The sequence below is a fragment of the Saccopteryx leptura genome, chromosome 11 (genome assembly GCF_036850995.1).
Source record: "Saccopteryx leptura isolate mSacLep1 chromosome 11, mSacLep1_pri_phased_curated, whole genome shotgun sequence".
Lineage (NCBI taxonomy): Eukaryota > Metazoa > Chordata > Mammalia > Chiroptera > Emballonuridae > Saccopteryx > Saccopteryx leptura.
Genome location: NC_089513.1, coordinates 23,183,224 through 23,207,572, shown reverse-complemented (window position 1 = coordinate 23,207,572; position 24,349 = coordinate 23,183,224). Strand labels below are relative to the sequence as shown.

The window sequence follows — 24,349 nt, the reverse complement described above, 5'->3', positions numbered from 1 at the left end:
ACGATTCATATCTTCTTTCCATCTCCCTCTTTCTCTTTCTTATAGTTCCCGGCTCCTCCTCCCTTATACTCCCACTTGGCCACGGTCTAAGCTGTCTCCCAACCTCCCTAAAGGAAACCTCATTCTGAGGTGACTTGGCTCTAGTAATTTCCTTGCTCATTGCTGCCTTCACGGAAGCAGATATCACTGGGTTCATTCCAGCCACTAAAGTAGACATGGGACGTTGTGTCTTCATGGTGCCCTAGCCATAACAGCATAGGATCATGGGTCATTTTCTATATGTAAATATGCATGTGGCAAGTCCCACTATTTTGCAAAGTAAAAGCCCTTGTAGTTTTCCATTTGGCCCCTTCTTTTTAGCTCCTTACTTTCCCTGCTCTGTTTATTCATCCCCAAACAAAGCATTCTTATTTCTCCCTGCCTTTTCCCACACAAACATTTCCAATTGTTACAAACACACCCAGAAGAAAAACATTACTGCACATTCTCCACACATTTTACCCACCTTCTAGTACACTTTTTTGAGGAACCCAGTGCACTGGAAAAGTGAGCATATTTAAACAAACACAGCAATAGTCCAGAAGGACAAATGAGTGTCAGCAAAGAGTGGACTTATTACGGGAATTAGTGAGAAATAAAGACAGATATGTCAGTGGTCACAACCCCAAGTCTTGCCTTATCGAGAGTCATGGAGTTGAGATCCAGCCTTATAGATAGTCTGTTCAGGGTCTAAAATTTTTCTATCACTCTAAGTGACCAACTGAAGGGCCACTAGAAGAGCATCCCCAGTGTCCCTTTGCTTTGTCATTATCTCTATTGTCTCACGTCATCACTTGCTATCTCCTGTGTTCGAGACATGATGGCCATCGGGGAATAGAATCTAAATGTTGGGATGGTGGCCTGGCAACCTCATCTCCTCGTCTCCTTGGTGTTCTTCATTACTGTGCAGAAAGAAAAGAGTCCGCCTCCCTTTTAATAAGCACTTGGGCCTTAAACCCTAATAAGACCCATCAAAGGCCAGAGCCCTTGGGGTGGCTGATGAGGCAATAAACCCTACCTAGCCCATGGATAAGCTAAGTCACTCATTCTCATGTAGGACATCTTCCTAGAGATCGTCCTGAAGGTGACAAAAACATAAGTCACCTAAATGTTCTTTCACTTCAACTTTGGCCACACAGTCCCCAGGTCTCACATCCTGCGTATCTTCCTTTGAGGTGTACTCTCTTAGAAGGAAAACTGACTGGTTTTCATAACAAAACAGAAGAGAACAGTGCCATAGTCTCTCCATGAGTTTACTCAGTTACAAGTAAAATGTGTAAGAATGTAAGAAATACTATTTTGGATCAGATGCATTCTACTAAATATCTTTTCCAAGATGTACTGTCTGAGAGAATGTGCCTATGATGCATCACATTACCTCAAAAGTTTTTGGATATTTTCCCTAACAGCTTATTTATTTTATAAATAAACATTGTGTTTGTTTGGGTTTTTTTGAGGGGGGGGATAGTCAGGTGACTCATTAATCTCCTCTGACATTAGCTAAACCCTGCTGGAATGACAATGCAACTTGTCTAAGTTTATGCAGTGTTGACCTGTGAACATGTAAATGGTTTACATATTCAAAAAATGAAACTAAATCAAACAGGGAAAAGAATCCTTAAAATTTAAAACAAACTGAAATGAACTTAACTAATACAAAATTGGTTATATAATCACACAGAGAAAATAACTATTTTGAGACCTTAGGACACAGTATTCTTAGTAAAATATAGCCCAATACCAAAAAGAATTGCAAAGAAATGTTAAACATTATTCACAAGTTTTATTGTTAGTAGCATATTGACACTGTCATATAAACCAAATAATTATGCTAATATTGTCAAGAACCAAGATTTTCTGCTTATGAGGAAATAAATGTAAAATTAAGGAGGCAAAGTAAAACCCTACAAAGTGAAGTTGGAATTGGAAATGTCAATATGAACTCATGCTACTAAACTCTGACCCCTGAAAGAACCTAAAAACAAGTGCATCTCTGTGACAATGACCAACACTAGCACTTACTTTTATCTCTAAACATGATTGCATAATCACTAAAAGGAACTAAGCATACTTTGAGAAATAGCTGATTCCAGGAAACCTATATAATTTTGTTAAACAGTATCACCCCCAATAAATTCAATTTAAAAAAAATAAATATAAGAAACATCAACTCATAGCTGCTTCACTTTAGTTGTTTTTTGATTGCTTCTCATATGTGCCTTGACCAGGGGGCTCAAGCCAAGCGAGTGACCCCTTGCTCAAGCCAGCAACCTTGGGCTTAAGCTAGCAATCTTGGGCTTCAAGCCAGCAACCTTAGGATCATGTTGATGATCCTTGGCTCAAGCCGGTGACCCTGCACTCAAGCTCATGAGCTCATGTTCAAGATGGTGACCTCAGTGTTTCAAACCAGGGACCTCAGCATTCCGGGTTGATGCTCTATCCACTGCATGACCACTGGTCAAAATGGACAATATCTTGTATGGCTCCATTCAGACCTCTGAGAGGCCACGGATCTCCACGCAGATGCCTATAGCACAGCCAAAGCAGTACACACGTCAGTATGTATTATGTATGCTTGGGTCTGTAAAGGCCTGCAGAGTTCTGTCTAAACTAGTTCTCCCAACTCACCCCAACATGCTTGTTTTGAATAAGAATCTAGAAATTTCCATATGCATAGAACCAGACACAGAAGTTGTGAGGCAAAATGAAAATTTGGGACCCCCTTGTTTAGAATTATTTAGAATTTCAAAATGATGACATTAAAGAGCATTAAGCCAATTACAAAGCTGTTCTAAATATAGGTTCATGTATGGCTGACTGCCCATAAAGCCAGGAATGATGGAAGAATAACTGTGGTACAAAAATCTCACATGGATGCCCAACTATGCGGTGGTACAGTGGATAGAGCATCGGACTGGGATGTGGAGGACCCAGGTTCGAGGGCCCAAGGTCACCAGCTTGAGTGCGGGCTCATCTGGTTTGAACAAGGGTCACCAGCTTGAGCCTAAAGTTGCTGGCTTGAGCAAGGGGTCACTTGGTCTGCTGTAGCACCCTCTCAAGGCACATATGAGAAAGCAATCAATGAACAACTAAGGTGTCGCAACAAAGAATTGATGCTTCTCATCTCTCTCCCTTCCTGTCTGTCTGTCCCTGTCCCTCTCTCTATATCTGTCACCAAAATAAAAAAAAGGAAAAAATGGAAATCTCACATGGGTGGTGAGAACTTTAAAATGGTGCAAAGACAGTCTCCTGTAGCTATCACAAACTATGTATATGTACATAGGTATGTGTGTCTATAAGCCTCTCTATTAAATTTCAAGTATAAAATTATATATAATGCAATCCCACCTATGAAAAAGTACAGAAAAGGACTTCAAAGCCCTGGCCAGTTGGCTCAGTGGTAGAGCTTTGGCCTGGCATGTGGAAGTCCTGGGTTCTATTTCTGGTCAGGGCACAGAGGAGAAGTGACCATCTGCTTCCCCGCCCCTCTCCCTTCTCTCTCTTTCCCTCCTCTCTCTCTCTCTCTCTCTCTCTCTCTCTCTCTCTCCCTTCCTCCTGTAGCCATAGCTTGAATGGTTCGAGCAAGTTGGCCCCAGGTGCTGAGGATGGCTCCATGTCCTTGCCTCAGGCAATAAATAACTTGGTTGCCAAACAACAGAGCAACAGCCCCAGATTGGCAGAGCATAACACCATAGGGGGCTTGCCAGGTGGATCCGGGTTGAAGTGCATGCGGGAGCCTGTCGATCTGCCTCCCCACATCTCACTTAATAAAAAAAGAAAGAAAGAAAAGGGCTTAAAAAAAAACTTAGAAAATATTAATAATGGGTTGTAGCTTCATAGTTCATTTTAAGCTTCTTTCTATTTTGCCATATTTTTCACAACTGGGAATAATAATTTTAAAAAATAGAACTAGTTTTCATCCAAGACACTTGACCATACTAGCCAACTCTGTCTGCTAAAGTGATGGGGGTTCCTGGCAGTACAAGCCAATCTAAAAACCAGAAGAAAATATGGCACGTACTTGATTTCAGACTGTCCACATGGTTTCTTCCTAGAGAGGTTGAGCAGGTCTTTGCCATATTTCTCTTCGATTGATGCCCTAAGAGGAACAGATGAGAGGGTTATAAAGTCCTTCTCAGGGCTGACACTTTGCTAAGACACATGGCACTTCTCTTAAAGGCAAAACTACACCATTGAGAGTAGCACAGAGATAATACCATTCTCTACAATACAGAACTCCCTAACGGGCAAGAACTGTAAAGAGGCCAGTGGCCTTTATCCCTAAGGTGGTCTTCTTCAACTAGAAGCCCCTAGCATAAATATTACAACAAAACCCCAAGCATAGCCCCCTGGCCAGCACAAGCTAATACATTACAGATTAAAATTTCAGAACTATGATCCAAGGGTATATGTTTATTTTGGGCGGCTTTAGTGGAGTAAGAGGTATTTCCATCAAATGCACTCCTGAGACCCATCCCTCCTCCTTCCATCTTCTTTAAGAGTACCCGTTCAGCCTGACCAGGCGGTGGCACAGTGGATAGAGTGTCGGACTGGGATGCGGAGGACCCAGGTTCGAGACCCTGAGGTCGTCAGCTTGAGCGCGGGCTCATCTGGTTTGAGCAAAAGCTCACCAGCTTGGATTCAAGGTCTCTGGCTTGAGCAAGGGGTTACTCGGTCTGCTGTAGCCCCAGTCAAGGCACATATGAGAAAGCAATCAATGAACAACTAAGGTATCACAATGAAAAACTAATGATTGATGCTTCTGATCTCTCTCTGTTCCTGTCTGTCTGTCCCTATTTATCCCTCTCTCTGACTCTTTCTGTCTCTGTAAAAAAAAAAAAAAAAAAAAGAGTACCCGTTCACCCTCCTATAGAGGTCCTCATTTACAGTCAATTAAAATACACAACTAGGCCCTGGCCAGTTGGCTCAGTGGTAGAGCTTCGGCCTGGCATGCAGAAGTCCTGGGTTCGATTCCCGGCCAGGGCACACAGAAGAAGCGCCCATCTGCTTCTCTACCCCTCCCCCTCTCCTTCCTCTCTGTCTCTCTCTTCCCCTCCCGCAACAGAGGCTCCATTGGAGCAAAAGATGGCCCAGGTGCTGGGGATGGCTCCATGGCCTCTGCCCCAGGCACTAGAGTGGCTCTGGTTGCAACAGAGCAATGCCCCGGATGGGCAGAGCATCGCCCCCTGGTGGGCGTGCCGGGTGGATCCCGGTCGGGCGCATGCGGGAGTCTGTCTGACTGCCTCCCCATTTCCAGCTTCAGAAAAATACAAATAAATAAATAAATAAATAAAAATTAAAAAATAAAATACACAACTAATCATACTAAAGAGGGAAATTTCAGAATATAAACTCTGCAGTCAGCATGTCTCACAAAAACAACTGATAATTACTTGCTGTGGAATGAGTCTGTTAAAGCAGTAAGTACATCCCCCCTTCCCCCTTTTTCCTCTCCTCACTGCCCTGTGTCAGCATCTCCATGTTGTGTCCAAGACCCCCAGTGGATGCCTGAAATCATGGAGAGTGCCAAGCCCTATATGTATATATATTTTTCTATACATCTATACCTTTTCACTTAAAGGAAGCACTTTATAGCTTCTCTTTGGCATATCTGAATTGCCAGCATCGCTACCCTCATGCTTTGGGGCCATTATTAGGTAAAGTAAAGGTTACTTGAACACAAGCGTTGTGATAACCATAAGGATCAAGCTGATAACCCAGATAGCTACTGAGCAACTCAGAGGCAGCGAGTGTATACAGCGTGGGTATGCAGGACAAAAGGCTGGTTCACATCCCAGGTGAGACAGAGCAAGATGCTGCGCGAGTTCATCACACTACTCAGATCAGTGTGCATTTAAAACTTATAAGTTGTTTATTTCTGGAATTTTCCATTTAATATTTTCAGACTGCAATTGACTGAGTAATGGGGACCACAGAAAGCAAAACTGCAGACATGGACAAGCTCTGCATCTATATCAAAATTGATGACTCTCTACCGGGAACATTTAATACTTTTACATGTAAAAAAGATGTTAAGGCCTTTTTTACTTAAAAAGTATGTATGTGTATATTTTAAATATGGACATATTTTATCCTTTCAAAATTATATGCATTAAGAGTTCTCAATAAGGGGAGGCAAAGGGCATAAAGTGGGAATGTAAAGAGACTTCACGTGGGGTATGGGGGCGCACTGGGGGGCACAGAAAGTGTTACATTGAGTGGGACACTTGAAGCCATATAATCACATTCAATTAAAATTTAAAAAATTTTAAAAAGAATTCTCAATAATCTTTTATGGTATCCGGAAGAGAAGTTATTAAATTGCTTTCTTCCAACATTAAGGCACCAAGAATCTGAACACACCATAGGCAGCGTCTGCTCCCCAGGGGAAGTCCTAGGATCCGGCAGGAAATGAGTTCCCGCAGGAACAACGGTGTGCTCTTCGGGGAATGAAGGGGTTTTATGGAGATGAAACTACAGCTTCCTCCTCATGATATTAGCGGAACAACTGTGAAATTGAGGGGATATCCCTCCCACACCCAGCAAATGGGCAACAGTGTAGTCCCCAGGCCTATAGCCAATGAAGGAATCACTAGCACTTTGCAAGAATCACCCTGATATAGGTAAGCCTTTACTAGGTCACCCTCCTACCATTTATCCAAATTTCCCTCATCATTTGTTCATCAATTTTTCATTTATTAAGTATCCACTAGGTGCCACGCTTCATATTAGGAGACTATAGAGATGCTTCTTTTAAAGAAAAAGAAAAAGAAAAATTTGGTCTGGACTTTGAAGGATGGGGAGAATTTACTTAAGCATACAGGACAAAGGAGGATATTACAGTAGGGAATAATGGAGTAAAGATGTAGAGGCAGCAACATCCAACAAAGCATGCTCACTAATAAACCCGTCTGACTGGAACAGAGAGAGTGGAAATGGGTGAGAACGTATGAAGCAAAAAGAAAAGGTAGCTAGACAAGGTCTCTGCAAGGAACAAGCTTATCCTTCCAGAAAGCCACCTGCCCTTCTGCCCAGAGTTGATGAGTCAAACAGAAGGTCTGTATAAGATGCCTCTGGAGCCTGACCAGGAGGTGGTGCAGTGGATAGAACGTCAGACTGGGATGCGGAGGACCCAGGTTCGAGACCCCGAGCTCTCTAGCTTGAGCACGGGCTCACCAGCTTGGACCCAAGGTCGCTGGCTCAAGCAAGGGGTTACTCGGTCTGCTGTAGCCCCACAGTCAAGGCACATATGAGAAAGCAATCAACAAACAACTAAGGTGTTGCAATGAAAAACTAATGATTGATGCTTCTCATCTCTCTCCAGTCCTATCTGTCCCTCTCTCTGAATCTCTCTCTGTCTCTGTAAAAAAAAAAAAAAAAAATTCCTCTGGAGATGTTCTGGATTCTGTCACTTTCTGGGTTTGCATGGTTATTTAATTATTTATCAACTTCATTTAAAAAGTTACACTTTCATGCAAAGACAATGGAAGTCATAATCCTCATGCAGTTGATGTGTGTCAAAGGGGAATATTTCAAAGAGCTGTATAAACCTCAATGTCACAGTAATAGAGACATTGAGACTAATCTCCTGGCACAACACACAGCAGATGCTCCATGTGTGGTTGTTCTTATGGAGCCACTCAGACGTTGGTATGGTTCTCATCCTCTATGTCTTCACCATGACTTTCCAGCTGGTTAGAAGGGAAAACTAGACACATTTACAATATACTGATGGATTGTTTGGTACTCTGTTTTGTTACTTACTTCTTGTGTTACAGTAAGTCATTCAGAACTTACTGGGGACAGACTGGCTACAGAGCACATACTGAGACATGGCCCAGAGATCAGCCATATAGATGCAAGAAGGGCAGCATTCCTGCCCACTCCGGAGTAGCATCTGACACTACACCTTGCATTGAGGTGATTGATCTGTCTGCAAATGAGTGTGAATGGATTGACTGCAATCCATCTGGGTACAATCAAGGTTGAGCTGCTAGAAGTTCCAGAGAGGTCCATGGGAGGACTTTGACATTTGGGCAAGAGGGGTGTGGGTGTCACAAAACTAGGATATAGGACATGCTTAGCCACATATCCTAAAAATTTTGCATGTGTGTCCCACTTGATGAACTCCAAATAATAAATAACATATATGACAGATTGTTGTCACCTTTGCCCCTGTGTTTGCGTGTGCATTGCCTCTAGTTAACATGAATATGCCATGGTGCCACGTGAAATTTATGACAGCTCAGTAAACTAATGCTGAAGATCCGAGGATGACTTTTCAGCAGTATTAGACTATGGGCCCAGACTCAGCAGACTGAGTCCCTGGTCCCATAAGCCCGCCGCACCTACCAGAGCAAGAGGAGAGGCTAGACCTCCAAACCCTGAAGAGGATGGCACTTCTCCACATAAATTAGCCCTGAACAGGACACAGTGGGGGGACGCATGCTCTGTCCTCGGTGACAGCAGCCTCCTTCTAGTAAGCATACCACCAGGAAAGGAAGGCCAAAGGCCAGGCAGGACACTTGCTTGGGGGCCTCAAATCCCCACACTCAGGGCACATATACATATCTGACCCTCTGACCTGAGGCCAGCAGATTCTTCTTCAGAATCAGAGCACATGTGAGACTGGTTATGTTTGCTATGAAACTTCTGGAGAAAAATGACCATGTACTAGAAATACAGTATGAATATTTAATTAGTTTTCATTTGCATATATGTCACCCTCTTTCCCATATAGTTTTGTGAAACATTTTAAAAGTGAGATCTTAGTTTTGGGGTTCTATTTGGACTTATGTTTTTCAAACTGTGGGTCATGACATCAATGTGATGGGTTAATTAAAAATTACCCATTCTCAGCCCTGGCCGGTTGGCTCAGTGGTAGAGCGTCGGCCTGGCCTGCGGAGGTCCCAGGTTCGATTCCCGGCCAGGACACACAGGAGAAGCGCTCATCTGCTTCTCCGCCCCTCCCCCTCTCCTTCCTCTCTGTCTCTCTCTTCCCCTCCCGAAGCCAAGGCTCCACTGGTACAGAGATGGCCTGGGCGCTGGGGTGGCTCCTCGGCCTCTGCCCCAGGCGCTAGAGTGGCTCTGGTCGCAACAGAGCGACGCCCCGGATGGGCAGAGCATGCCCCCTGGTGGGCGTGCCCAGTGGATCCTGGTTGGGCGCATGCGGGAGTCTGTCTGACTGCCTCCCTGTTTCCAGCTTCAGAAAAATACCAAAAAATAAATAAATAAAATAAAAATAAAATAAAAATTACCCATTCTCATCTTCTAGTTTGCTGCTCCCCCGCAGATACCTGGATACCCCTCCACCTATCAAACACGCCTCACCCTAGCAGGACCACCTCAACGATCTCTTCCTCCATGAAGCCCCCACTCCCCCTTTTTTGTCCAGTCCTCCACAGTTCCCGTATCCTGTGAGGTCTTTCAGTGTCCTGTGTATCAAACAACTTAACGTTTTATTATATTTTGTTTGCTGTTTCATCCATAAATCTTATCTCTCCAACTGGTTTCTAAGAACTTTAGAATAGAGACATCATTTACATTTGAGAAGCACCCTATAACCTACAGCAAAGGGTCTCATGAACCATTAAAAACAGCCAGGGAGCAGTGACTTGCTCCTCGTTCGTGTGGAAGCATTCTGTCGTCCCCTCTGTCTGCACAGAGGAAACAGTATGTACCTCTCTTTTAAAAACTCTTCGAACTCTTTGCAGTTCTTGCGGCCGTTGTTCAGGTGCTGGATGATGGTTTCATAGCCAATGGTGCTGAGGATGTCCGGACTCTGGTGAAGAAGAAACAACGTTGTGTCAGACCAGGAACAGCGCAAACGGAAGCCCTGAGGCCTGAGAGACGGGGAAGCAGGCGATGGGAACTTCCTGAAACACACGTTACCTCCAAGATGTGACCAAGACAAACTGAATAGAAGAAGTAAGAATGCATGGGCTGTGGAAGAGTGTTTCAAATTATGAAACTGAAGGGCCACAAAAGAGGAAGAAAGTGACAGAGGACCAAGAAGCACATGGATGGGCGAGCTGATAGGGTTCCGGGCCCCGTTTGACCTCCACTCATGTAATCAGGCCAGGACCAAGAGGTCTTGACCCTGTCTGATGTTTCTTCTCATGGCTGATCAGCCCTGTTTGAGGGTCAAGGGTACTGCTGCAAAGGACAAGCAGCCCTGAGCCAGGAGCCAGGCCCCAGGAGTGAGAAAGGAGGCGGGTTTTCCCACTGGGAAGCATGGAGGGGCCCAGCAGCCATCATGCCCACTGGGTCACTGAATGCAATTCAAGAAAAAAAAAATTTTTTTTTTAATTTAAAATTAGGCCCGATCAGGCAGTAGCTCAGTGGATAGTGTCAGCCAGAGACGCTGAGAACCCAGGTTTGAAACCCCAAAGTCGCGGGCTTGAGCGAGGGCTAGTAGACATAACCGCAGTGGTCGCTAGCTTGAGCTCAAGGTCACTGGCTTGAGCAAGGGGTCACTGGCTCAGCTGGAGCCCCATGGTCAAGGCATACTTGAGAAAGCAATCAAAATGAACAACTAAGGTGCCACAACTATGAGTTGATGCTTCTCATCTCTCTCCCTTCCTGTCTCTCTCAGTAAAAAAAATTAAGATAAAATAAAAAATAATAAATTTAAAATAAACTATTACTCCTATTTTATTCTATAAGTGCTCTGAGGTTGGCGGAAGATGTCTGAGCCTTCCAAAGTGCTAGTCCTAGATGCAGTACCTTTTAAAACCCAGAGTCCCCTCTGCTCCCCAAACCAACAAAGCAGGGATTCTAAAGAATATCTGCTAATGTGTCCCCTACTAAGTAAGGCTGACTCCCTAGCTTCTACCCCCAAATGCTTACAACAGGCTGCCTGATTCAGACTTCCCTCCCTTGAAGGTTCGTTGGGCGTATCCGGGTATGAGTTCTCCTGCCCCCAGCCCAGCCCAGACAGGCCATCTCTTCCCAGCCCCCAGTCAGCTGAGAGAGGTGTGGTTCTTCCCTAGGGTGGAGGTGGGGACACCTGAAGATACCTTTCTACCTGGCCCAGGACAGGAAGAAGCAGAATTCCTCTCTTCCACTTGCTTCCACTTCTCATGGCCTAGCTGACCAGACAGGTCCCAAAAAGACCCTGTAGGGCCAAGAACTGAGGCTGATTTCAATGCGGCATTCGGAAACTAAACTGGCCATCACTCAAACTGCATTTTAACAAATGGATTATTATAAGTACAACCAATTTTACACACGAAAATATAGAGAAATCTAAGTTAGGAATACATTTAATTCCATTGAACTCTAGCTACTGTGTGAGCATAGATTCAGGCTTTGGGAAGCCTACAAAATAGCCTCCACCAAAGCTTCATTTGTCCCCCTACCTCCTCCATACACCCACTCTTCTGTCTCAGCTAGGCTCCTTACTGCCCGCTAAATGCACTGCTCAGAGGCAACTCTAAGACGATGCTTACTGCTTCTGTTATCCTCTCCTGAATCCAAATCCAGTCCCTCCACTTCCAAGTTTTCTGGGAGCCTCTGAGTAGCCCCAGTACTCCCTCCTCTGGGCTCTCAGAGAACCTAGCTTCTGGCTTTGCTATTTGGTGCCCCTCATGTTAGTAGCCTTGTCTTCCCGACTCTTCTACAAGTGCCTGTGTCTCTTTCAACACCTTGGACCAGTGGTCCCTAACCCCCAGGCCACGCCAGTATTGGTCTGTGGGCCATTTGGTACCAGTCCGCAGAGAAAGAATAAATAACTTACATTATTTCCGTTTTATTTATATTTAAGTCTGAATGATGTTTTGTTTTTTTAAAATGACCAAATTCCCTCTGTTACATCCATCTAAGACTCACTCTTGACGCTTGTCTCGGTCACGTGATACATTTATCCGTCCCACCCTAAAGGCCAGTCCGTGAAAATATTTTCTGACATTAAACTGGTCCGTGGCCCAAAAAAGGTTGGGGACCACTGCCTTGGACCACTCCTTCATGTACCATTCTCCCCGACCCCCTGCCAAAAATATAAATCCAGCTGCACTGCAGTAAAATTCTGTGGGATAAAAATGCCTTGTGCTCCCAGCCAGATGTATTAGAAGAAAACAATGAAAACAAAAACTCCTGAGTGAATGAATAGGTACAAAGGATCAATATCAATGGTTTGTAGCCAGAAGTGCGTTACTCTTTCCAGAGAAAGACACTTGGGTTCTTTGTTTCATGCTACGCATTTGGAAAATGTGGTTTCCCTTTTTTAAATTAAGGATGTGTAGATTCTTTGAACTAGATAAAGAGGGTGGAGCTAGACCAGAGTTTCCTAAAAACAGACCAAATGACCAAGCTTGTAGCTGCCACCACCTTAAAAAAAAAAAAAAAACAGAGTTGCTGCTTCAGAAGACTAGCTACAGAGGGAATCAAGAAAGGAAATGCCCAAGAGAAAACAAAGAATAACCAAGGCCAAGTTCAAAGCTGTGGAAGATTTGGTCTGGAAACTCCTTCCTATGTTACTCAGAAAGCATAGGCCGCCTGACCTGTGGTGGCGCAGTGGATAAAAGCGTTGATCTGGAATACTGAGGTCGCCGGTTCAAAACCCTGGGCTTGCCCAGTAAAGGCACATATGGGAGTTGAAGTTTCTTGCTCCTCCCCTCCTTATCTCTCTCTCTCTCCCCCCCTCTAAAATGAATAAATAAATTTAAAAAAAAAAGAAAGAAACAAAGCATGGGCCAAGTAAGAAAGAATACTGCATGAGCACCAAGATAGCACTGCAGGTTGGCCATCAGAAGTGAGTGTGCCAAACCCACAACCCCAGTATCCTCAACTTAAGCCCTCTACACATTATATCTTACTTCTTTTCCCCAGCTTTTCCCACACTGGTCTTCCAAACAGGCAGAGTACATTTCTACCTTAGGGCCTTTGCATATGCTTTTTCCACAGTGAAAATGGTGTCTCTTCCTCTTCACTTAAATCCAACCTCTGCTTCAGAGCCAGTTCAAATCCCATTTCCTCTATGAAGTCTTCCTCATGTAATTTGCCCTGTAGTCTCCACTCCTTCTGAATGCCTCAAGTGTTTAATGCCTAGTCATCTCATTTAGCTCTCATTATCTATTATTTTGTGTTATTATTAATATTTTTTAAAGTAGTTAACTGCTTAGAGAATACTATCAATATATCTGAATTATACCTAACCTTTATTACTCACAGTAGCTTCCAGCTTAATGATGCTTGAAAAATATCTGTTAATTGTATATCAACTATAGACAAGGAACTAAAGAGATTACAAAGCCAACATAAGACAGAGTTCTTGCGGCCCTGGCCGGTTGGCTCAGCGGTAAAGCGTCGGCCTGGCGTGTGGGGGACCCGGGTTCGATTCCCGGCCAGGGCACATAGGAGAAGCGCCCATTTGCTTCTCCACCCCCCCCCTCCTTCCTCTCTGTCTCTCTCTTCCCCTCCCACAGCCAAGGCTCCATTGGAGCAAAGATGGCCCGGGCGCTGGGGATGGCTCCTTGGCCTCTGCCCCAGGCGCTGGAGTGGCTCTGGTCGTGGCAGAGCGACACCCCGGAGGGGCAGAGCATCGCCCCCTGGTGGGCAGAGCTTCGCCCCTGGTGGGCGTGCCGGGTGGATCCCTGTCGGGCGCATGCGGGAGTCTGTCTGACTGTCTCTCCCGTTTCCAGCCTCAGAAAAAAACAAAACAAAAAAAGACAGAGTTCTTGCAATCAGGGAGCCTATCATTTATTTAGGGATTCAGTAAAAGACGTGCACAAAACAAATGTGTATGCACAAGGAGTATATAAAACTATATAGAGAAAATATACAATGAATGAGGTAGAAAATTGAGAATGGGTTGGGATCATCAGAAAAGAGAAGAAATAAGATGACTAGGATTCACACAAGAAAATAATGACCTAAACTTTCACTTGATGGAATTAGGAAAAGGAGAACAAATCAAATCTATCGTAAGCAGAAGAAAGGAAATAAAAATAGAGGAACACAATGAAATAGAAATGGACACAGAGTAGAGAATATAAATAAAACCAAAAATTTGTCTTTTGAAAGTTTAATAAAATGGATAAATCCATATCTAGGTTGATCAAAAAATGAGAGCAAGAGAAAAAACACAAACTACAATGCCCTCAATCTGACAAAGGGAATCTACAAGAAACCTACAAGAAGCCTACTTAATAGTGAAAGACTGAACACTTTCTTCTTAATAAGGAGGAAATAAGGCAAGAATAAAGAAATAAAGTGCACATATGTTTACTGGAAGGGAGAGTAAAATTGAGTTTATTTGTGGGTAGCATGAATTAAGCAACCCAATAAAGACTGGGCATAATATTTGAACTTCATAAACATTTCATGAAAAGATACTTCATAAAAGATAATCCTTCGGCCAAAAAGTTCATGAAAAGTTGCATAACATCACAGGGAAATTCAAATTAAAGTCACAATGATATTTACTTCATGACTACTAGAACAGCTAAAATTAGAACAGCTAAAATTAAAAAGTCAATATTGAATGTAGGCAAGGAGGCTGAATATCAACTCTCATGCATTGCTGATGGGAGTGTAAAACTGGTACAGTCATTTTGGAAAACAGCAATTTCTCTAAAAGCTAAACATATACATACCCTATGATTCAAACTTCTACTCATAAGCATTTACCCAGTAAAATGAAAACATATGTCCACAAAAGACTTGTACATGAATAATAAACCATTTGTGGTTTATTTACACAATGGAATACGACACAGCAATAAAAAGGAAATAACATGAATGAATCACAAAAATGTTATGCTAATGAAAAATGCTAGACAAAGTGTATTTACTGTATGATCTCATTCATATGAAGTTATAGGACAGGCAAGCAGTTGTAGGAATTTATTTCTATGATAAAAGAAGTAAGAACCTTGATTGTCCACCTGACCAGTAGTGGCACAGTGGCTAGAGCATTGACCTGGAACGCTGAGGTCACGGGTTCAAAGCCCCAAGGTCGCTGGCATGAGCTCAAGTTCATCTGGCATAGGGCAGGCTCACCAGCCTGAGCGCAGGGTCCCAGCAGGGTCCTAGCTTGAGCCCAAAGGTCACTGGCTTGAAGCCTAAGGTTGCTAGCTTGACCCCAAGGTCAGTGGCTTGAAGCTCAAGGTCTCTGGCTTGAGCCCAAGGTCAATGGCTCAGCTGGAGCCCCCCAGTCAAGGTACATATGAGGAAGCAATCAATGAACAACTAAAGTGACACAACTACAAGTTATTACTTCTCATCTCTCTCCCTTCCTGTTTCTCTCTCTCACTCCCTCTCAAAAAAAAAAAAAAAAAAAAAAAAAAAAAAAAGGAACATTGATTGCCTGAGTCAGGAAGGATGGACTGGAAAGAGCCATTTGGGAACTTCCTGGAGTATGGAAATGTTACCCCCATGTGACCCACATTCTTATCAAGATCTTTCTACAGAGGTATACATTGTACAGGTATATGCAGTATTCAAAACTCATTGATCTGTGTACTTTATCTTATGTAAATTAGACCTCACAAAAGTAAAAGCCGAAAAAGAAAATAAGCTGATTAGGATTAAGAGGAATAATGGGAGGGAGGCTGTTCCAGGGAAGAATAAGAGAAGCTAAGCCTTGAAAATACATAGACCTGGTCTTGGAGTCCTGGGTGGGACAGGAGATGAAAAAGAAGGGGTGAGTAGATCCAAGCACCCAGCAAACCTCCCAAAGGCACAGACCGTAACATTTAAAAATGCTCAAGTCATAATGAGGTAAATAGCATCCAAGTTTTAAACAAAGGATTTGTACTTTAACCATAAAACCATTTATGGCCTGACCAGGTGGTGGCGCAGTGAATAGAGCGTCGGACTGGGATGCAGAAGGACCCAGGTTCGAGACCCCGAGGTTGCCAACTTGAGCCTGGGCTCATCTGGCTTGAGCCAAAAAAAGCTCACCAGCTTGGACCCAAGGTCACTGGCTCAAGCAAGGGGTTACTCGGTCTGCTGAAGGCCCACGGTCAAGGCACATATGAGAAAGCAATCAATGAACAACTAAGGAGTCCTAACGAAAAACTGATGATTGATGCTTCTCATCTCTCTCCATTCTTGTCTGTCTGTCCCTATCCATCCTTCTCTCTGACTCTCTCTCTCTCTCTCTGTCCCTGTAAAAAAATAATAAATAAAAATTAAAAAAAAACAAAACCATTTATGTTTAAGACAAAACGTGGCAGATCCAGCAGTGAGCACATCTGTGCCACATCCAGCAGATGTGTGAGCCAAAGAATAATAAAAGAAGTCTTGTCATTGTCCTATCCGTGGGGAATCCAAAGCAGGTGGGGTGTGCGTTCAGGGAAAATGAAGTCTATGTGGGCTGCCCACCAGCTGTAGTGCTCAAGGCTGCTTTCTCTCCCACAGTCAAATCACATGGACCCTTCCTTCATGCTCAACCCTGAACCCTGAGGCCCTGCTGCAGAGACCTCTGAAAACTTGGGTCCAGGCTCCTTTTCCAACACATGGCCTCTGGGCAGAAGTTGTAGAGACAAAGGGAAGCAAAGGGTGCCCACAGCCTCCCAAGCCTCCACCAGAATCGCGGGCGCTGCTGGGACACATCCCCACAGCTGGTTCTGTGCTGCATCTCAGGGCTACCCGTCGTGATGTCTGCTACACACAATTTCTCCAGATGTGGGCTCCAAGGACCACCCATGTCAGAATCAGCCAGCTAAACATGCAGACCCTCCAGATCCCACCCCAGACCGCTGGTTCTGAACTTGGGGTGGGGACATGCCTACTTTTACACTTCCCAAGTGACTATAATGCCATTTGAGAAATACTGCCACAAAAATTACAGTAGACAAAAGAGCAATCGTGGTTCCTGCCTGGAGAAGCAGCTGGCTACAAGAAGAAAGCAGGTACACGCACAAATAACTACATAACACAGCAGAATGGAGCCGCGAGAGAAGGACTGTTCGGAAAGGGCAAGGGAGAAGAGGGCAGAGAACACTCGGTTTCGTTTTAAAGCCTCCAACGCTGAGTAAAAAAGAAAAATCCAAGTTGGCACAGATGCCTTTGGAAACGCAGAGCCCCACTAGAATGGAGAGGAGGTCTGACTTTGCATGTCACACAAAGGCTGCATTTGTTTGACCCCTGGGCATATGATACAGATGTGTGTTGCATTTTTTATTAAAGGACCACAGCATGTTCCAAAGACACAGCAAGATAGGAGTGATTTCCATGTTTTACAGCTGGAAAAAATAAGACACGAGGAAGAGAATTTCTCCTTATCACTGCCTCCAGCCACAAGGAAAACACAACCCTCAACCAACAATATTATTCAAATCTCTGTTTTTTATTAAAAGCTATATGGCAACAATAGACTTGGGATCAAGATTGAGGACTTCATTTTACCTCCCTATGCTCTTCACCTTGATCTTTCTTTCCTACTCATTTTCCGACCTCTTTCACCCAAAAGGCTAAAACCAAATGAATCAAACTCCCCTTTATCTGCAAATATGGATTAATTATTGTTCATTGATACTAACAATTAGATCTAACTTACACTGAAAACTTGCTGTCTTCCAAACAGCCTACCAAGTATTTTACATGGTATACCTTGTTTAATTCTTATAACTATTCTGTTGATATAGGTATCATTATTACCTTTATTTTATAGGACAGGAAATAGAGAATCAAAATCTGTATTCTGAGACAGACTAAAGTCTGTATTCTTAAATAATTCAACCACACAGCTTCTCTTATTGGAGGACAATGACATCTAACTTTTAGTCAGTCCATTTCCTTGCAATTTAAGACAAGACTCACCAAAGCTTCAACCCCAGACTTGGGTTAGAGTCACAATTCTGTCACACCCATGCTACGTGACTTTGAGCTAATGGCTCAGTCTCTCTCTAGTATTAATTTACTAGACTAAAATAAGGATCGCTGGAAAGATCAAATGAGATAATGTGATTTGTGGTGGTCAAATGCTTCACAAACTAAAGGAATTAAGGAAGATACAATCAAATTTTTCAAGACGAGGCTACATAATAATAATAAAACAAAACAAAACAAAAAAAACCCTATGTGATTGTACCATGTAAATTTCTTCATTGAAGGCAGTGAAATAAATGTAGCCTGTTAGCTATTCAAAAATAAGTATGTTGTCATCTGAGGAAGCAGCGGGAAATGTGTCCAAGATACAGGGGATATGGAAACTGCCAGCAGCGTTTTCAGTCATGTTTACCTAAATCTAAAGTCAAACTCACTACAATGGTTGTGGATCCACACTTGCCATTTTCACATGTCTAAATGTCCCTCCTGTCAAGTCAGACCCCAACTAAAAAGGCAATTCTACTCACCCGGAAAGATGTGTGAAAGTAAAGCCTGAGAAAGTAACTGTGCAATGCAAAAACTCCACGTTAGGAAAAACAATGATATAAGGATGCACATCAAAATGTTGAAAACGATTCCCTTCTTAGTATGTTTCTGTATTTTCTAAATGTTCTATAACATGTACTTTTGTCATCTGAAGTCTTTCTCCCTCCTTTAACGATGACAAATTGAAGTCTCTCCTTTCTCTCTCATCGAAAATAACAAACGATCCACAGCAACAACAGAAAATAGGGAAGGACCCAATGAGGAAGCTGGAGATGTGTAGGAATTTCTGTGATCGACAAAGTACATGGGATAGATGAACAGAGGCCGGAAGCCAGTATTCCAACCCACACAAAACAGAGAAGAAATTCCATAAACTTTCCCAACAAAGCCCTAGAAAACCCCAGGCTCAAACCAGCAGGGGCTGGAACTGAGGCAGTCCTGGAAGGATCGGAGGGTGTGTGTACGACACCGGGAACACGGCCAGTGCCCTGCCCCCCTCCGAGTGGAAACAAAGCAGCCAATCCTGGCATCTGCGCCAAGGCCTCAGCGGGGAAGGATTCCACCTTGCAGCAGGTTCCTACCAAGGACATGGAGACCAGAACTGTCCCTGGGCACCACCAAAGCTTCCACAGTAAAAAAAAGAAAAGGAAAAAAGGGGTTCTGTACAGTTCTCAAGTCCTGTAAATGCCCTTCCCATCTGGTGTATCACTTTTCCCACTTTCTCACTCCAGACAGAGGCAAAAAAATCAGGAATTATCATTATTTCTAGATGATACAGGTATCTACTTAGAAAACAAAAGATAGCAAGTGAAAATATAGAAACAAAATTACATATATTTAAGGCAATAGCTTTCTTATCTGTCAATAATAACCATTTAAAATGTAATATAAAATCCTATTCACAATGCCAACAAAATCTATAAAATGCCTAGTAATAAGTCTTTTTGAAAGAAAGCTATAAAACATTACCAATAAATACAAAGATACAACTTGGCCTGTGGTGGCACAGTAGGTAAAAAGCATCAACCTGGAATGCTGAGGTCGCTGGTTCAAAACCCTGGGCTTGCCAAGTCAAGGTACATATGGGAGTTGATGCTTCTTTCTCCTATCCTCTCTCTCTCTCTCCTCTCTAAAATGAATAAATTTTAAAAAATAAAAATATACCAAGGGATATTCTAGTCCAAGATGGAAAAATCCAATGTTAGAAAGATTCCAATGTTCCCAAATAAATCTATAAAGCCAAAGTAATTTCTATCAAAATCCTTAAAAGATTATTTTTTAAAACTTAAGTTCATTCTAAAGCCCACCTGAAAAAGTAGATAAATGAAAATAGTCCATAAAATTTTAAAAGATAATGAGTGAGGACTTACCTTACCATATAAAAGCAATACAAAGTAATCAAAAATTTGTAAAGTATGCTACTGATATTGATAATTAATAATCGAGTAGATAAAATACAAACAACATTCCAGAAATGGCCTTATGTGCATACAGAGATTTAATATGTAATAAAGGAAGCATTTGGTACAGAAATCAAAGGACAGCTTATTCAATAATTCCTATTGTGACAATTACTTCATTTTGTCAAAAACTAAATATAGAGCCCTTTCTAACATCATACTCAAATATCTCTGAGGAATTAAATGTCTAAACATGGATACATGTAAGAAGAGATATAGAATGTATATAAATATTTTTTAGTTGAAGAGATTTTTCTAAGTATGACTCGAAACTTAGAAGACACAAAAGAAAGACTAACGGATTCGCCTATTCTGATAACACAGTTTACCATAATTAACCCCACTTGAGACAGAAAGCTTAAATGGGCCAATGTCCATAGAGGAAACAAAGAAAGCAATCAGGAGCAGGGAAAGGAACAGAACTGGATGTTTTTACAGGAGAATGAAATTATGTCAAACCTTCAGAGAAAAATATGTTTTCCTAAGGTCCATAAACTTACTGAAAATGAAAAGAAATGTCCTAATTCATTTTATAAAGCAAGTATAACATAACACCTAAATTGGAGTACAAAAAAAGAAAGAGACTGCTATCACTTAAGAATATCAATTTAAAAAGTGCTACATAAAACATTAGCAAAAAGAATCTAATACCACATTAAGAAGAGAATACATCGTGACTAAGTGTGATTTATATTAAGAATTCAAAGTTGGTTCAATATTAGGAAATTTATTGATCTGATAGACCATTTCAATAAATCTTAGAAGAAAAAAAACCATGATCTTCTCCATAAAATGCCTTTGTGGTAACTGAATAATGGACCACAAAGATATCCAGGTCTCAATCCCTGGACTTCATGAATTTCATCTTATAAAGAAAAAAAGAGGCCTGACCTGTGGTGGCGCAGTGGATAAAGCGTCGACCTGGAAATGCTGAGGTCGCCAGTTCGAAACCCTGGGCTTGCCTGGTCAAGGCACATATGGGAGTTGATGCTTCCAGCTCCTCCCCCCCTTCTCTCTCTCTGTCTCTCCTCTCTCTCTCTCTCTCTCTCTCTCTCTCTCTCTCTCTCTCTCTGTCTCTCCCTCTCCTCTCTAAAATGAATAAATAAAAATAAAAAAAAAGAGTTTTTGCAAATATGAATAAGGTGAAGATTTTGAAATAGGGAGATTATACTGGATTATCTAAATGGATTCTAAATGCAATCACAAATGTTCTTATAAAATGGGGGTGAGGGAGATTTGACAGAGAAGAGTAAAAGGCATGTGACCACAGAGGCAAGCCTGGAATGATGTGGGCACAATCCAAGCAATGCCAGCTGCCGTGAGAAACTAGAAAAGACAAGGAATAGGTTATTTTCTAGAGTCTCCAGAAGGAGCACCGCCCTGCTGACACCTTGATTCCATCCTTGTGATACTGATTTTGAACTTTTGGCCTCCAGAATTGTGAGACTACCTTCTTTTGCTGTAAGCCACCAACTTTGTGGTAATTTGTTCTAGCACCCATGGGACAGTAATGCAAAGCCAGAAAAGCTTGTGGCAGTATTCAACACCCATTCCAGATTTTAAAAGAAACTCAAGAAAATAGAAATTATTGGTACTTTCTTAAATTAATTAAATATATAAATACTTTATTCTTAAGGCCAGTGTCTTACTTAAAGGAAAAACACTAGAGGAATTTGCAGTAGTATAGGAAACAAAGCAAGAATGCTCTTATTTCCACTACCTTATACTGGAAGTATTAACCAATGCAATTTGAAAAGATGAATTGATTAGAAGCATAACAGTTGGAAAAGGAATAAACCACCTCTACTTGCAGATGATATGACACAAATGAAAAAATATTCTTTGTTTTTGGCTAGGATGACTCAATATCATTAAAATGTCAGTTCTTGGTTAATTTACAAATGTAATGCTATTCTAATAAAAATGCACGATTATTTCTTATGTAGCTAAATAACATTCATATGGAAAACATAAAAATGTAAAATAGCTAGGGTAATAATGAGAAAGAAAAGTTGTACGGGGAAGGCAACCTTACCAGACATTTAAACATATTATAAATCCTCCATAATTAATACAGTGTGGTACTGGTGCACAAATAATCAGACCAATGAAACAGAATATAAAGTCTAAAAATAAATACATGTAGACATGGATATTGACTAAATACTCTCAGTCTAAGACAGAAAGAAGTACACATATTAAACTCTAGTTTGTTTTTCACCATGTATATGGGTTTGCAATTCTGAAACTACTTTCTCTGTATGTTAGCACTGAGTAAATGAGTATATATATTATATATATTGTGGATAATGGGACCCAGATTTCCCTTTGAAAAGGGAGCAGTGATATGCTAGAGCTGGTTTACTCCAGGAAGTGACAATCAACCATGCACATACCTTCTTAACTCCTCATTCAGTGATGATGTCATGTTGGTTTGAAATTGGCCACAGAGGGAATGTTTACACCATGGAAATTGGCAAATGCTGCAAATCAGAATTTTAAAACCACTGAGGAGCTGGTTGTTAAACATTTACCAGCACACCACTGGAAGGAACTGGGAAATATAGCAAGTGAGGGAAGGCTAGAATGATTTGTGGTATTGGAATGGAACTGGAGGTATCATTATGCACATATCTATTTCCTCACCTTGTTAGCTGAGAGGGCAGGGCCTAGAAACAATAACATTCAAGTGGCAATGACAATAGCTAGAGCACAAATATTGGTCTCTAACTACAATTTTCTTCCAAAAGGAACCAATGTGCTTTGGAGAAATGCCAGAGTCCAGGACTGGGGCAGAGAAATTATCCATTAAGTCTGTAACATCTTGCCCCAGAAAACAGGGAATGCTCAAAGAATGATGGAGCTACATCAAAAAGAACAAGGTCTAGGACATGGGATCCAGTTAAAGGGGTTCTCATTGTCCAAATCTATGACAATTTGAGCAATCAAAATAAAAATTGATGGCAACATAATCCATGAAATAAAACACGAATCCTATTAAGGGTGGGGTGGGGGGAGCTCTTCCTTACAATAAAATGCCAACTTAATTATGTAGTTGGAATTAGAAAATCCCTATACAAAACTTGTACACCAATGTTCATAACAGCTTTATTTATTATAGCTCAAAACTGGGAACAGCTTTATTTTTATAATAGCCAAAAAAATGTCCACCAACAGGCCAATGAATGAACAAACTATAATATGTCCCTAAAGTAGAAAATTATTCACTAATAAAAAAGAACAAATTATTAATGTATACAACTGGGATAAAACTCAAAATAATTATGATAAATGAAAGAAGACAGGTAAAAAAAGAGTAAGTAGCCCTGGCCGGTTGGCTCAGCGGTAGAGCGTCGGCCTAGCATGCAGAGGACCCGGGTTCGATTCCCGGCCAGGGCACACAGGAGAAGCGCCCATTTGCTTCTCCACCCCTCCGCTGCGCTTTCCTCTCTGTCTCTCTCTTCCCCTCCCGCAGCCAAGGCTCCATTGGAGCAAAGATGGCCTGGGTGCTGGGGATGGCTCTGTGGCCTCTGCCCCAGGTGCTAGAGTGGCTCTGGTCGCAACATGGCGACGCCCAGGATGGGCAGAGCATTGCCCCCTGGTGGGCAGAGCATCGCCCCTGGTGGGCGTGCCGGGTGGATCCCGGTCGGGCGCATGCGGGAGTCTGTCTGACTGTCTCTCCCTGTTTCCAGCTTCAGAAAAATGAAAGAAAAGAAAAAAATAAATAAATAAAAAAGAGTAAGTATTATTTCTTCTGCTTCAGTTATATAAACTATAAAAAATGCAGCTAATTTATAGTGACAGAAAGCACATCACTGGTTGTCTAGGAAGAGGTTGATGAGGAAAATGAGATTTTGAAGGGACAAAAAAACTTTGGAGGTAATGATTACGTTCACTACCTTAATTGTGGTGATGGTTTCATGGGTGGTATACATATGTCAAAACTTATTAAACTATATACTTTAAACATGGGCAATTTATTATATGTCAATTATTCTTCAGTAAAGTTGTTAAAAAAATCTTTTAATCACCACTTACCAACCACTTTAGTAATAATTGATTTAAGCAAAAACCATCAATAGATCTTAAAACTAATAGATGAAGGTTTGAGGAAAGTGGTATATTTACATAATTTCAAGAAACTAGTTATTATTATTATTTTCTTTGGTATTTTTCTGAAGTGAGAAGCGGGGAGGCAGAGACACAGACTCCCACATGCGCCCGACCAGGATCCACCCGGCAAGCCCATTGGGGGTGATGCTCTGCCCATCTGGGGTGTTGCTCTGTTGCAACCAGAACCACTCTAGAGGTGGAGGCCATGGAGCGCCCAGGCCAACTTTGCTCCAATGGAGCCTTGGCTGTGGGAGGGGAAGAGAGAGATAAAGAGAAAGGAGAGGGGTAAGGATGGAGAAGCAGATGGACGCTTCTCCTGTGTGTCCTGGCTGGGAATTGAACTTCCACATGCCGGGCCGACACTCTACCATTGAGCCAACCAGCCAGGGTAAAATTACTTATTATTTACAAAGAGA

At 42.2% G+C, this 24,349-nt stretch overlaps 1 protein-coding gene across 1 annotated transcript in view; it reads right to left on the bottom strand.

Moving 5' to 3' along the window:
* The window catches only part of PSTPIP2 (proline-serine-threonine phosphatase interacting protein 2), a 76,258-nt gene that overhangs the window by 28,396 nt on the left and 23,513 nt on the right, over positions 1-24,349 (bottom strand). The window contains exons 2-3 of the mRNA XM_066353062.1: positions 9,720-9,820; positions 4,061-4,138 (exon numbers count right to left, since the gene is read on the bottom strand). Of these exons, the coding sequence (XP_066209159.1) occupies positions 4,061-4,138; positions 9,720-9,820 (179 nt within the window). The remainder of the gene's footprint in view (positions 1-4,060; positions 4,139-9,719; positions 9,821-24,349) is intronic.